The sequence below is a fragment of the Raphanus sativus genome, chromosome 6 (genome assembly GCF_000801105.2).
Source record: "Raphanus sativus cultivar WK10039 chromosome 6, ASM80110v3, whole genome shotgun sequence".
Lineage (NCBI taxonomy): Eukaryota > Viridiplantae > Streptophyta > Magnoliopsida > Brassicales > Brassicaceae > Raphanus > Raphanus sativus.
Genome location: NC_079516.1, coordinates 22283944 through 22299280, shown reverse-complemented (window position 1 = coordinate 22299280; position 15337 = coordinate 22283944). Strand labels below are relative to the sequence as shown.

At 36.2% G+C, this 15337-nt stretch overlaps 1 protein-coding gene across 2 annotated transcripts; it reads right to left on the bottom strand.

The window, feature by feature from the left end:
- Positions 1–5717: 5717 nt before the first annotated feature.
- Positions 5718–10073, bottom strand: LOC108836855 (kinesin-like protein KIN-7I). 2 transcript variants are annotated; one of them, XM_056988440.1, is made up of 12 exons: positions 9797–10073; positions 9630–9719; positions 9450–9550; positions 9251–9364; positions 9087–9168; positions 8946–9013; positions 8802–8864; positions 8589–8713; positions 8159–8507; positions 6677–8068; positions 6315–6592; positions 5718–6229 (listed from the first exon to the last, which is right to left on the bottom strand). In XM_056988440.1, exons 1-12 carry the CDS (start codon positions 9972–9974, stop codon positions 5881–5883), a joined length of 3189 nt encoding a protein of 1062 aa, XP_056844420.1. In that variant the 5' UTR covers positions 9975–10073; the 3' UTR covers positions 5718–5880. The 2 variants fall into 2 exon arrangements, with proteins under 2 accessions (XP_056844420.1, XP_056844421.1); XM_056988441.1 differs by having other exon boundaries at positions 6066–6229; positions 6406–6592.
- Between the last annotated feature and the right edge of the window lie 5264 nt (positions 10074–15337).

The window sequence follows — 15337 nt, the reverse complement described above, 5'->3', positions numbered from 1 at the left end:
TCACAGATTGAATTCTTAAATTTGAAAATAAAATAGTATTTTTAAGGGATAATTTTGTAAATTACTCTAAAACAGTTTGAAATTTGAAAATTACACCTCCTATTTTATTTTTTGAAAAATACACTTTCTTAAATGTGAATTGACTTTTTTATCCAGATTAAATATTTCAATAATTAAAAATAAATTCGAAATTAAAAATCATATTATTATAGTTATTTATGTTTAAGATAAATTTGTGTGTTGAGATAAATATGTTATTTTACCATTTACATTTTTACAATAACAAAATATTATAAAATAAACAAATTATGATTTGTTTAACTTTATCATGATTCATGAAGTTTATATATTTTATTTTATTTTCTTTACCTTATATAAACAAGTCATGTTTATTTGCATTTTCTCTACAAAATATTAATTTTCTAGAACTCATTGTCTACCGAGCAAGTTCTAAATGTCTATTCGTATATGTGCTTTAATTTGGTTGACTTTGAATATTATATAATCCAACAACAGTAAGAAACACTGATTTTTTACTAGACAACTTGATTTATATTATTGCAGCAGTGTAATCCTCATTGAAGAAAGTTAATATTGGTCTGGGTACATAAAAAATATTAATAAAAGAACAAGCTTGAGGTACATCAAATTTCGAAAGATGATCTGCGACGTTTTGCTGTTCCGTTATATCCAAGTGAAGTTGCAGATTTTGAATTTTGATGACCAAAACCAATGTCTCGTACCCAGACTTTTAGAAATTGAAAAGGAGATGAGACTTTATCTTAAGCTTTTTATTAATAATAGAATTTTAAGATATTAAAAGATTTTTTGTAGATACTCTATAGATTTTTCTTTTAATTTTTTTTGGTAAAAGGATTAATTTAAATATAATATATATTATAAATTAGGAATTAGAAAATATTAAAATTGGACAATTTGGTAAATTTATATACACCATAAGTGTATTTTTCCAAAAACTTAAACAATAGTGTAGTTGTCAAATTATAATCTCATGCGAGTGTATTTCTCCAAATTTTCCTTTTTTAATCAGTTGATAAATAGAGTCATGAAAATTCTTCAAACCAAATTGGTAATTTCAGAGATGGGTTGTTTTTATACACTACATGTCAAACAATCCATTTTTATATTTTGTGTTTGGGATACATGAATGATTTTTGAGTTGTGGAAATTTCCATTCAATATTTTGATATTTTTCTAAATAACTTGTAAAAGTTAGTTATTCTTCTGGTTCTGAAATCACATTTACCAGTTAAGAACAATATGTTGTAAAAGTGAAGTAAAACTGACGTAATTTTATTGCCCGTATAAACGCTTCTATTTTAGTATCTCTTGTCTGGTTCGATGGCCAGCTTGGGTGTTTTCTCTTTTTTATCTTCAAAATGCTTCAAAATCACCACTTTACTCCAAATCATTCATGAATCTGTAAACATACTAAATATATTCCAAAACATAATAATTATATCTAAAAACATTTATATACCATGGTTAAAAATAGGTAAATTCAATGGTATATCACAAGACACTATCTAAAGCTCTCTGGTTTTCAGACATGATTCAAGAACAACAAAAGAAAAAAATGAAGAGAAAAATTTTCTAACTTAAGAGAAGTTCTTGTGGGAGTGAGCAAGTAAAGAATCTGAAAACTTACTCCACATATTTATTGGAGAAAAGTTTTACTATTCATCTTCAAACTTTTAACCATCAATTCCGCCTAACTTGTCTAACTTGACTAACCGCTCGTTGGGACCCCACGCAAGAAGCTCACGATTCTAACAAGTTGGGTGGCTAACTGTTGGGATCAAAATCGATCGTGACGGGATCAATGTTTGAAAGCTCCCGAGAAATTGTTCTAAAGAAAATAAAAATACGAAGAACCCAAATCATCATAATTCCCGAGCATCGAAAAGAGCGAACCATGATCATCCGACACACCATCAGACAAGTTGGGAATACAGCAACCAACTCGCCCAAGTCCAACTCGCCATTGCGCGAGTTGGACACCCACGTCCAACTCGCCATTGGGCGATCCAACTCGACCAATCCAACTGTCTCTTAAACAGATGCAGAAATCTTTTTTTTTTCTGGTGCACTCTTGCAGCAGAGGAAACAGAAACTTCTTCCACATATGGATTTGTCTTTTCAGTTTCTGGACCAGCAGAAACATCTTCCTCAGTTGGTGATCCTATCTTCCTCACCATGCTATCTCAGGCACAGCGTCACTGCTACAAAATGATTTATCCTTTAACTTCGCAGCCACTGAAGAGCAACTCTTAACAGTACCAAATTTAAACAGAAATTGTTGGTTAAAATCATTCCAATCCTTGATATTCACTTGCTCCTCATCCCATATAACCAGAAACATCCTCAATTAAATTCAGAAATATCATGTCAAATTTATAATCATCACTCTGAGGACGATAGTATCATCATCTTTCACAATCCAACTTCACGCATCTTCTCCATCAAACACAGGTAAGTCCTCATGTTTATCAGCATTCATCAACAGACCATCTCTATTCTCTATTCCCCGATAACCAAACTGGCTATCCTTCTCAATGTCGTCTCCTTCAAAATCTCCGCTTTTGTTTTCTGGAAACGTTTTAACCATTGTTCTGTGTTTCGTCTTTCTTAGTTTTGTAGCTTAATCATCTCTCGATCATCCTCAGTGCCAAATTCTACAACAACGTTTCTTTCATATGCTTCCAGCTTCTAATAGGAATCAATGAATCTATACCATTGATGTACCTCTAAGCTTCCTCTACAATGAATCCATAAGCCATGTGTAGCTTCTCAAAATCAGTGAGTCGCTTCCGGATGAAATAATCCTCCATCCAAGAGATCCACCGCCTCAATTCAACATCTGGAAACACCGTAACCTCTATGATTTCCATGGTTGCGCTTCACCAATAACTAACGCACGAATCATGACACGTAAAACCACAACTGGACTCATGTCACATAACTCGTGCTTGTATATGCACCACCGCTCCGATCAAATCACGTTGTCTTCTCCGATCCGCAGTCGCAGCACCGCTTGAATCGATCGAGTTTCACCGTACCAATGATAGTCTTGATATGTGGAACTCTATGAACTCTTATTGATCACTCAACACAGATTACAAGATAGAACATAGAATTACAAGATGAACTAGAAGCTGATAAAGTGAATCTCATGGCGATCTCAACCCGAAGACTCAACACGATCTCATGGCGATCGTGAGGAAGGAAGACTCATGGTGTATCACTCTTTCTACAACATCAGCATAACCCCTCCGTAAAGGTATTCTACTCTTATTTATAGTTTTTCGATCTTTCTCAGCTTCCTTCAATCCAACGGAAACCATGCTAAATCCTCCAGAGAATTTGCTCTATTCCTTCTCCACAACAGCATTGATATTAGATGTCTATCAGATTACTTCGTAGAAATGTTGCCAGAGATAAGGAAATATATACTTACAGTACAGTCAATTGTGTGAAAACGTTGTACCTGGGTGTAGTAATTGAAATGATGGCTGGTGCCTTCCATGAACCCGGTAACGTATAGGTTTTGGATGGGCGAATGCTGAAGATATAGATTGACAGAGCAGCTGAAACTAATCAGTTCGGCTTGGTCTATGATTATACACTGTTGAAACTTTCAGTTTACAGTGACTGTCTCAGCAGATGGAACACGTGTCTGGTGGAAGCAATTCTCGAAGATTCTACTTGTCTATCTGATCTGGTTCATCCAGAAAAGAATGCTACAGATGTAAGAACCTACAAAACAAGATACGAAGCTTTCTGGTCCAAGTCCGGATGGAAAATCACTGAAGGCTCTTGTAACGACCCTGATTTTTGGTGGGTCCTTTTGGCCTTTATTAAAAATTAAAGCTCAATTCTCTCTTTTTATTTTGTCCCACATTGGAAGTTTAAGCATCAAATTCTCTTCCCTTCCCCCATATAAGAAACTTCATCCCTTCTCTTTTTTCTCATCAAGTCAAAGAATATTTTTTTGCGTGACAAGTTGTTGTTGAATTATCTGACGATCAGTCACTAGTAAATTTTCCGGTAGGATTTCCAAGCGAGCTTTCGGCGAGATTTTCGGGCAAGCTTCCGGTGAGATTTCCGATCGAGTTTCCAGCGGTTTTTTTGGTAAGTTTGTCGCCTCCATATTTCTAGTTATAGGAATCTATTTAGAGAATTCTATTTTAGGAAATCCGCCATTTTAGAAAAGTTCTATTTTAGGAAAGTTTCTATTTTAGGAAAGTTTCAATTTTTGGAAATTTTATTTCCCGAGATCCTGAGCCTGAGTCGTTAATCCTCGTGTTGCAGTTGATCTCATTTGACCATCTTCGTTGTTCCTTCCAGCCAGTTGCTAAGGTGAGGGCTATTCCGTTAAATCCTGAGCTAGTTTAGTACTACTATTATGGAAAGTTTAGTTTCGAAACATGTTCTGTCTCTTTGAATCGAGTCTGATTGGAGTGTTGTTTGTTTATTATTATTTGCTTGTTAAATTGGAAATAGGTTAATAAAGGATTCAACGTTTGATTGAATTGAATGAGTGAAGAATTGTTATATATATAATATAATATATATATGTATATGTAAGTCTGTTGTGAGATTGCGGGGCACAAAGATCTTGTGCTAACGGCGCATTTTTTGGAGATTGCGCGACACTGAGGCGTTTGTGTTAGCGGCGCATTGTATGGAGATTGTGGGGTACAAAGACGTTACTAGCGGCGCAAAGGTGATTGTGGGGTACGAGGATGGACTCTTGTACAAGCGGCGCATAGAGTTATATATTTATATCCTTATGAGGAGAATGCGAGATGCAAAGAATATCTGTACTATCAGCGCTTTAGGTGTTTTGTGTGGTGTATTAGACGCCGTGTTTGTTTCATGTTAGAGCTAGGCCTACATGGTTGTAGTGCTATGCACTGAGTATTTGGTTTGCGGGTTAGCATCTCATACCTCACTGAGTGACTCCCATGTTGCTCATCCCTCTTTCTTTTCTTTTCAGGTCAGACTGACAGACATGAGTGATTGCTATCGGATTGGTGCTTTTGGGCGTTTTCTTTATTTCTTTTTCAGACTTGGGGTTTTATGCTTTTATCGATATTTTTAGGATTTATTTTATTATTTGGATCTATGACTATTTATTGTATTTATAGAGTTTGGAGACAATTTATGAGGATTAATAAATGGAGATTTCATTAATTATTATTTATTATTTTATTTCGAAAATACGGGGTGTTACAATTATGTGACAACCTATCATGTGGACCTCACTGTCCCGTAGACCCCAAGTTCACAGCTCTGCAAGGCACCGACCCCAACCCCTCCATTATGAGTTATCACTAACTCCATAATTAGGTTGTTGGTGAGCCTCGAACCCATGACCTCATCCTTTAACAACTCTCCCACAGGACAAGCTGTCACCAATTGAACTGCAGTTCTGCAGATCAATTGGTGACAGCTTGTCTTGTGGAGAATTGTTAAAGGGTAAGGTCTTGGGTTCGAATGACGCCTAGCGCATCAATAACTTACCGGTGAATGTGGAGGCGTTTCCTTCCACGGTGAAGGGTTAGGGTCAGTGCATTGCAGCACTGTGAAATCTAGTGTCCGTAGGACGGGTTGTCATTGTTCTAACATCATAATATGTACCCATATCAATCATTCATTAGCTTGCGATTTTCTCTTTGTTTTGTAAATTTTCCTGCTAAGTTAGCTTCTATAAATGAACAAAAAATATATTCAGGTTCTCGTCACTCTCTTATCAAAATATACGTGGTAAAATTAAGGTACAAATTATGTCTAGAGATTTACTTATTTTACATACAATCCTTTCACAGCTCTATGAGCAGGAAGTGTGTGCCCTTGTTATGATCCGGTCAAGCGCATACCGGAGAAAGATTTGGTAAATCTCCAGCCAGATGACTTTACGTTCTCGGTTCCAGGTAACAAGCTGAGGCCAAACATTTCCTTTGGCATTCGACTTGGCTCAACAAATCCAAGCAGCTTTGCCACAAGAGAAGCACTCTCTTTTATGTGTTCCATTTCTTGTGTGTTAGTCCACACTTTGTACGCCACCTGCAGGCTTCTCTGCTTTGAGTTCACCTCCACGCCCCATTTTCGGTAAAGTTCTATTCTCTGGTTCCATGGGAATTTCTTTGGTATTTGTTTTGAAAGCCATTCCTTCTCGCGTGTGAGTGTCTTCACCGTTTGTATCCTGCTTTGATACCATAAGATGTGGTTAGTAAAATACTTTATTGGTGGCTCACTGGTGTCTGAGGCAGTTTGTTGTTGAAGAAAACCTTGATGTTTCTGTGTCATTAGTTATCGACTGCTTCAGAAACGATAGCCTTCTGAGTTCAACTTCCATATAAACATAGTCAGAGGGATCACCTTTGAAGAGCAAGAAGAAGTAGGTTCTGTGAACCAGTGGTACACTGCACACCGCCCAAAGCTCAATTATTTGCCGTTGCTGTCTCTCAAAGTCTGAGAATTTGCTTGAATATTGCCCAGTAGCTACCTGTGTTTTCTCTGGGTAAGTCTCTGTGGAATCTGTTTCCTTAGGAACTGCATTTTCTACCTGCAGTTTGTGATCATCTAAACTCTATTGCAATCTTTAACTTCCCAAGAAAGAGTTCAAAAGGAAAGAAAAGATTTAACATACCAAATCATGAGCCTGCTCTCTCTCGAATTGATCATTGGTGGTTTCTTCATTTCTGTTATGAGGATCACTTACCTGGTTACCAGGGCTTTCCGGCTTGATCTCAATCCCATAATCTATCTCAGGTGTTGAGTCAAGTGAGTGCTGCCTTGCCATTTCTTGGAGACCTGCTACAAATTCTTGGAAGCTGTTGCCTGTTTCCGGATCACAGTCTTTCAGGCTTTCCGCATCAGTGGGGGTAGAACCCATAGAGCTCCCTGAATCAAAGGAAATGCTGCAAGTCTTGTTCATGTGTCTTCCAGGAGATGCGTTTAAATTGTTACTAGTTTCCAGATTATCAAACCAGAGAGGAGATCTAACACACAAGAGATTCTCTCTGCAACTTCGGCTTCTTTTGGTAGTGAAAAATTCCGGACTCTTGTAGTCTCTTCTGAAGGAGGGTGACAGTTGTTGCTGTTGTTCGGATGTGTGCATGCTCATAAGGTATTCAATTTTCCTCTGCATCTCCTTTACTTTTTCTTTCAACGCCTCGTAGGTAGTGTTGTTCTCAACAGCATCTGTCACTGATGATTCGCTTCTATAATCTTTATCAGCGTCTTGAGGAAGTTTCTTGTCGCACTTTTCTTCATTTAGCTTAGCACCAACGGGTATTAAGTCCACTTTGACTGTCTCTTCAGATTGCTCCTCTGGCTGAGAATCTTCTTCTTTATTTGAGTGTTGTTCAGCTTGCTTAGAAGAACTTGTCTTCCTTTCTTCTTTCTTTTCATGTTCTTCTTCCTTGACAGATTGTGTTTCTTGTACTTCAACTGATGGTCTCATCTCGAAATCAGACTTCTTGAAAGTTAGCTCATAGGTCTCAGGCTCAGCATTTTCATCTTCTTCAGGTGTGCTAATCTCCTCCACCTCTTCATTCTCGGCTTTCTCAGTATCCATGTAGTATTCGGGAGATGATATAGTTTCTACTTTTCTGGGTGAGAGAACCTCAGACACAGCTTTCTTATCAACAATGTCGTCATGGCTTTCGACGACAGTTTCTGCTTCCACACGACTTTGCTCACCTTCAGACTCCATGCATGCACCTTCTACTTTTTGAACAATCTCCTCCCAGCCGTTGTACAGATTGTACCTCGAAAATTGAGGAATAATATTGTCTTCCACCAGGAAGTCATCTTCTTCGGAGTTTTCGAAAAGCTCAAAGTTCATCTTCTTAGGTTCACCAATATCTATTGAATCATAGCTTCTTCTTCGGAGATCTGCATCAAAATCCACGGAGCTTAGCATTGAATGTTCATCCATCCTAGAAGACCGCTCTTCTGCGGTTGCTTTAAGCAAAGTCTCCACCCGAGATTGAGCTACATCACGCTGCCATTTTAGTTCTTTCATTTGTTCCTCCATCTGCAGTTTTTTTGGTTTTGTCAACAAGTGAGTAGACTTCAATAGTAACAATGTAATGTAAGAATCAGTTGAAGAGAGATGATGAATCACTTGTGAAATCACTTCCTCTTTCTGTTTCAACAATAAATAGAAGTCAGAGCCTGCAGAAGAAGAAGAAGAAGATCCTATGTTCTTCAGCTCATTCTCCATTCGAGCAAGTTCCTGTTGCAGTTGCTTCACCAAAGCCTTCTCAGACACAACTAGATTGACCTGAGCGTTTGTCGTCACCTCTTTGGCACATGTTGCGAAGAGAAGCGTGTTTCTTGACTGTTCAACATGACTACGGGCAGGGCTCATTGTACATATGATAGCTGTTCTCGCATTTCCTCCCAAAGAGTTTTGAAGTATTCTAGTTAGCTTCGAGTCTCGATACGGTATGTGCCCGCCGTTTCTACCTTTACTGTGCTTCGAAATAAATTATACTGCCCGTTAAAACTCGCATATCTTTGGTAGAAAGAGGAGCCGTGAAAATCAATCGAACCTTAGTTTGCGGATGACGGTTCCAAGAGTAAGTAAACTCCGGTTTATATGACAACCTTCTTTCAATCTTGCACCAGCAGATAAAGTCTGAGAAGCACGTTCACTTCCAGCCAGATCAACGAAGCACTTGAGAATACAAAGACATTTTTTGACATCAGAGTAAAGAAATATGACAAAAAAAAAACAATAAATCAAAAACATTTCTCATAAATACCACAGATGCTGCAAGAGTGCTGGAGCCCTCCGGAGAAAATTCTCGACGAGAGCTTTCAATAGTCTGCAGGAAATGCTAATATTAGCAAAGAGCCCAGCTTTCAAGAGAATCAAAGAAACAATATTTGATAAGTTGAGAGATTACCAGCCGGAGAATCTGATGTGATCTGGAGCTTGTTTCATTCAATGAGGTTTCTCCAATCTTCCTCTGAGCTGCAATGAAGTAGGTTCATTTTTCATCATTTGAAAAAAAAAACAAAATTACAAGTCAGGGAGTATTACTTACTCTCACAAATTGAAAGAAGCTCCTCTAGATGGGTTCTGTCTCGAAGGGTCTCCTCAATAAGCTTTTCAACAACGGTTCCTCGCTGGTGAAGCAAAACACAATATATATATATATATACGAGAGAATGTATGGCACAATATCTGTAAGCAAATGATAAATCTAACCTCTGGATCATCTAGAAGCCTTAACTGGTTATTATCTCCACTAAGGAGATCCCTCACAGCTTCATTATAGATCTCTATTGCAGAGAACTTGAGAGTGAATTCGCGTTCTTTGTGCTGAAGAAACAATATAATAAGAAGAGGGTTCGTTTTGTATTCATCAAAAGGAAGAAAGGAGGGAGAGGGATGTCAATGCTCAAACCTTTTGAATGTAACAAAAAATGTCATTCATTGCAAATTTAGTGATGCCACTCATCGTGTACGTCTTCCCACTGCTTGTCTGTCCATACGCAAAAATGCTTGCTGCGAAAACCAAATGTGTCAAACTAAACTCGTTGAGACAAGAACAAATCAAATCATTAGTAAGGTTATTCGTTGCTACAATTGATTCCCTCGAGGACACAAAGAGCAACCTCCTTGGCTCCATCTTCATAGACTTGTTTTGTGGGGCTATCAAATCCAAACACTTTGTCTGTAATAAAGATTTTTTAATTGGCTTCTTAGCATCTTTAACTCTAAAATGGTTTAAGTTAGCTTTTAACATGTTACCAAATGTATAGGTAGATGGGAAGAGAGATCTCTCAGGCAAATTATTGTTGCAGATTATGGTTGTGTTGTTGACACATTCCCAATCGCAGATATCGTTCCTCGTCTTCTCCTTGTCGTTTCGCGGCCTTACCCTTACTGAAACCAATATCTTCTCTCCCTTTCCACCACCACTCGTCATCTTTTATATATTTTTAAACAAAAACACACTTTTTATTATTGATTATTTAAATGCATTTTCTACATGAATTCTTCAAATTCTTTACGCTCATTTTTTTCTTCAAAACATATATTCTCACCGGAAATGTTTAGATTGCAAGGAAAGAAATATTTAAGAAAAGAAATGAAAGGAAGAGGACCGAATTAGATGGCAGCAACAAAAAAAAGTAATTTCTAATTTGAAGTCAGGTAAAATGCCAAAATTGGTGAGAGGCTTATTGGAGGTTCCGTCTTCCTCTAGCAAAGATCTATATATTATTTAAACCCTAAAATAAGGATGTTTCTCAAAAAGAAAAAAAAAGAACTAAAATAAGAAAAAATGTGGCCAGTTGTATTTAAAAAAAATGTGGTCAGTTGTATTAAGAAAAAAAAAAAATAAGGATGTTTTCTCAAAAAAAAAAACTAAAATAAGAAAATGATCAGTTGTATTTTTTTCAGTGTTCAAGAAAGCGCTACCCGCTAAGCGGACGGTGACCTAACGCCTAGCGCCTAGAACGATTAAGCGGACGCCTAAATTATTAGTTAAGCGGTTTAGGCGTTTATAAATTATATCAATATATTAAATATATGTAATGTTTTATACTTAATAATAGTAAAAACTATTATTTATATATGAAAAAATTATTTTCATAAGAATATATATTAAAATATATTAATTATTATAATTTATGAATAAAAAATTATATATTATTTATTATTATAGTATTGTAATTATCTAGGCGGTTTAAAGAATAATCGCCACGGTCATATAACGCCTACCGTCTAAGCGCCGCCTAAGCGGTCGTCTAAACCGCTTTTTAGAACACTGATTTTTTTACCCATTGGCTAACAGTACAATTCTATGACCTATCTACAAGGTCTAACAGAAATAGCGGTGTTTTTTTAGTCTGGTGGCGGTGTCGCGGTAAGATGTTAACCATTTCCATGTTCAGGTCTATGCTTGGAAATATGTTTTAGTTCCGCATGGGTATTTTCAAAAATATGGGCCTAATGTCGAAGTTTGGTATCCAATTAAATTATTGAATAACTTTTTTCAAAACACAGCTTAGGGGCTGACTGGTTTTTGCGGTACCACCCGCAAACGCAGTTTTTGCGGTTCGTAGCGGTTGTTGGCATTTCGAAACAATCACAAAAACACTACAAATCGCTTCAAACCGCTCCGAACCTCTTAAAATCAAAAGCTGGTCCCAGCTAGCGTTTGCGGTTGCGGACAGTTGCGGGAGGGTAGATTTTTTTCTTTAAAAACAGAATAAATAAAAATAATACTAAAAATATCTAATAAAATTTTTAAATTGAAATAATAGAAATTGTAAAATGTATTCATATTAAATTTCAATTTATATTATAAAAATTTAAAACTAATTTTTTCTATAAATTTTTTAAATTTAATAATATGATTTTATAAATATAAATTTTATATTTATCATATTATTATGAATTTTAATATTTTTATAATTAGATAAAATATAAATATTGTTAAATTATTATTTAACAAATGTTGCGTTTGGTAGTTTACCAGTCATAAGAGTCCCGCAAACGCAACAATTTCTAACAGTTGTACCAGTCGTGCAAATCTCTAAAAAACGCTTAAAATCGCAACCATCCGCACCCGCAAACTCCCGCAACCGCAACCGCAACTGCTGCGGTTACACCAGTCAAGCCCTTAGTGCACTTGTGGTACTAACTAAAATCTAAATATCTGTACATTTTTATTGATGAATTTTTTCATAAACGGTAAAAACTCTATAAATTAATATGTTGGGATTATAACATTTTATTAATAGAGTTATTAACTTACAAAAATCTTTTCTGAATTTTTCTACTTTAGAATATATGTTTATATAAAATAAGAAAATAATTAATTTAACTGTATATACTTTAACTAAATTTTAAAAATTTGACTTTTATATTATTTTTATATTGTTTGGTGTACATGAAATATGATTTCTTAGAATTTAAATATGGTTTTAGATATAATTTTACAAAATATTATCAAAATATATTTAATAGTTAAGAAAAAATAGAGATAATGTCATTATGAATATAAAAAAAAATCAATTTTTTTTTGTATGAATATAAAATATATATAAATAAATTATTAATTTATGATTTAATGGAACCATCTATTTATATAGAGTTTTTTAAATATTATTTTATTAATTTATCGATTTGTGTAATTTTTGAGTCGGTCTTACTCGGAATTGCTGTTTTTTAAGCAAAAACATAGAATATTCTGGTTAAGAAAAGCTGAAAAACACACAAAAAATTCCATGCATTGGCGAAGCAAAGGAGAGCGAGAAATAAAATCACACAACTTTTAGATATTAATGGTAATATTGTGGAAGATGAAGAATGACTGGTAGCCATTGCTACTAGATGTTTTAGACAAATCTTTAAGTTCACTAACCCAAAAGATATAGAAGAAGCGCTTTCTGAGGTATCCACAACGATTACTGAGTTAATAAATGATGATCTTGCAGCTCCCGTCACTGAATGGGAAGTCAAATTTGCACTTTTCGCTATGCATCCGGAGAAGGCTCCGAGACCAGATGGGATGATAACTCTTTTTATCAGAAAGTTTGGGATATTGTAAAGGAGGATTTTACTCATATGGTTAATCAATTCCTCTTAGATGGACTAATGGCGAATGGTTTAAATAATACAAATTTATGTCTTATCCCAAAGACAACTAGGCCTAATGAGATATCTCAATTCTGACCCATTAGCTTGTGTAACGTCAGTTACAAAATAATATCTAAGGTCCTATGTCATAGATTAAAGAAAGTTCTACTAGGTAGAATTACAGAAATCCAGTAAGCTTTATTGTTGGACAGTAGATTTTGGATAATATTATGATCGTCCAGGAAATGTTCCACACTCTGAGAACCAAACCAAATGAAAAAAAAAACAAAAGGATGGCCAGTAAGACATATATGAAAAATGCGTATGACAAAACAGAATGGTCGTTCATTGAAGCAGTTATGCGCAAAAAGGGATTCTGCGAAATCTGGAATATTTGGATAATGAGATGCATTATTCTGGTTAAATACAAAGTGCTCATGAATGGGCAACCAAGGGGAAACATTGTCCCGGAGGTAGGTCAACGTCAAGGAGATATTTTGTCTCCTCTCATCTTTATTCTATGAACAGAAGCAATCATTAGCCTTCTTAATCATGTAGAGAACCAAGAGAAGATAACGGGGATGCGTGTTACACACGCCTGCCTCTTAGTGTCTCACCTTCTCTTTGCTGATGATAGTCTTTTCTTATGAGCCTCATGAATGTGAAGAAGTGATGAAAGTAGTCAGTAAATATGGACAAGCATCAGGATAATGCATGAACTTTGAAAAATCTTCTCTACTCTTCGGTAAGAGGATTAATGCAAATGTTAGATAGCAGTTCAAAGATACTCTTGGAATCCAGAATAAAAGAGGAATGGGAACTTATCTAGGAATCCTTGAAGATATTAGTGGTTCCAAATGCAAAATTTTTGCATTTCTGAAGGACAAGCTAATGTATAGGGTGAATGGTTGGACGGGAAGATGGCTTTCGAAAGGAGGAAAGGAAGTGTTGATCAAATCAATTCTGCTAGCTCACCGACATATATTATGTATACTTTTTTCTCCCTTTGGAAATATGTGAAAACCTAGAAAGTACCATTGCATAATTTTTATGGAGTTCAAATCCTCCGAAAATAGGAATTCATTGGGCAAAGTGGGAAAAATTCTGCTTACCACGAGAAGAGGGTGAGATTGGTTTCCGTATGATCCATGAGTTTAACCTGGCTATACTAGCAAAACAGATATGGAGGTTAGTGGAATTCCCTGACTTGCTGGTGGGTAGTGTTAGGGGATTTTTGTGTAGGATCTTTGTGAGTACTACAGAATGATGGATAAGACTTGTATTTCGTGAGATTTGTAAGATATTAAACTTGAAGAGACGTTTTATGGAGTAATAGAGTAGGAACTGCAACAGATCGAGTAAGAACCCTAGTTCTAGCCGCCTTACCCTAGTCTCTAAGTCTTGAAGTGTCGATCAGCTGTCTTAGAGTTTGGGTTCCTTTAATATAGTATTCTTAGGTTGCTGGGAGTCGGTTTGGAATAAGTAGAAATCTTCCATATTCAGAAATATGGAAGGTTCTCCCAACCGGAAGTTTTCCATTATCTCGGGGGAACGAACTTCCGCAGGGGTCGGACCCAGGAGCCGTCTTTTGCAGGAACCTGGAAGTAGGTGTCCTGCCCGGAGTCTGGAGAAATCTAATATCTGAATATTTTTCCCAACAGTTTACCCTTTATTTTTCGATTTTTTCATCGATGTTGGAAAATAACTTAAGCACTAAAGTCAACCGGAATTATTCATTTTCAGCAGGTTTTCCGTAGGCAGGATATCGTTCTAGTGAATCCATTTTCCGGGTTTTTCTTAGGTTGGAACCGCATTTCGAATCGGGAGGAAGTCTAAACCCCTGATAGTAGGCCCGAGCCTGGTTTTTCTTCAAGTTCTCTAGACTTGCTGAAGTTGATGAAGTTCGGAACTTGGATAGTTTCTTTGTAGACGAGATTGGAAAGTGAAGCTTGCTTTTCTGGTACGGGACCAAAGCCGGTAGCAACGTCGGAGGAAACTTCCAACGGTTCTTTTTCAACTTACGGGAGATTTTCTTTCCTTTAATGTTGCTTCCCTTTGAGCAAGATGAGGAATAACAACACTTGGACGCACCATTTTAATTAGGAGACTACAACCAAAAATGCCGATTCGTTGCTTCAAATGTAGGGGTGGCACACTTTTGAGTAATTCGGTTAGAAAGGTACAAATACTTGGGAGGAGAGATAAAGCAAAAATTGCTTGGGAAGTGGTTGAAGTTCGATTGCACCTAATCATGTGATCAAATAACATTTTATCAATTTCTTCTTTTTCCTAATGGATATTTTCGAAGAGATCATTACCGTTTTGTTTCTCTTTTATGGAGGAGGTTTTCATTTTTTTATATTTAAAATTTTTGGAGAGATTATTATTATCGAATTCCTTATACGGAGAGAAAATGTACATTCTTATTATTTGCTATTGGCTAATGTTGTTGCCAAAAACCTACTTAAGGTGCGAGTGTGTTAAGAGTAGTATAAAAATGTACTTGACAAGAGAAAGCAATGAAAGAGAAATAAGACCCGTTTCCCTCAATTGTACTCCATGTGTCCAAAAGAGTTCTCCTTCAGATCTGAATGTATGAACAATACCTCACTTTGATAAACTAGGCAATGATATATCTATGGCAACATGAAATAATCATCAACAATGTTGATTGATTTAGAACATAAGTGTTTACTTATGTCG

Coding starts and splice junctions, on each gene's coding strand:
- LOC108836855 (XM_056988440.1), bottom strand. CDS start 9,974: ATGACGAGTGGTGGTGGAAAGGGAGAGAAGATATTGGTTTCAGTAAGG. Junction 9,720..9,796: donor CCCATCTACCTATACATTTG/GTAACATGTTAA, acceptor TCTTTATTACAG/ACAAAGTGTTTGGATTTGAT. Junction 9,014..9,086: donor GCTTCTTTCAATTTGTGAGA/GTAAGTAATACT, acceptor ACTTCATTGCAG/CTCAGAGGAAGATTGGAGAA.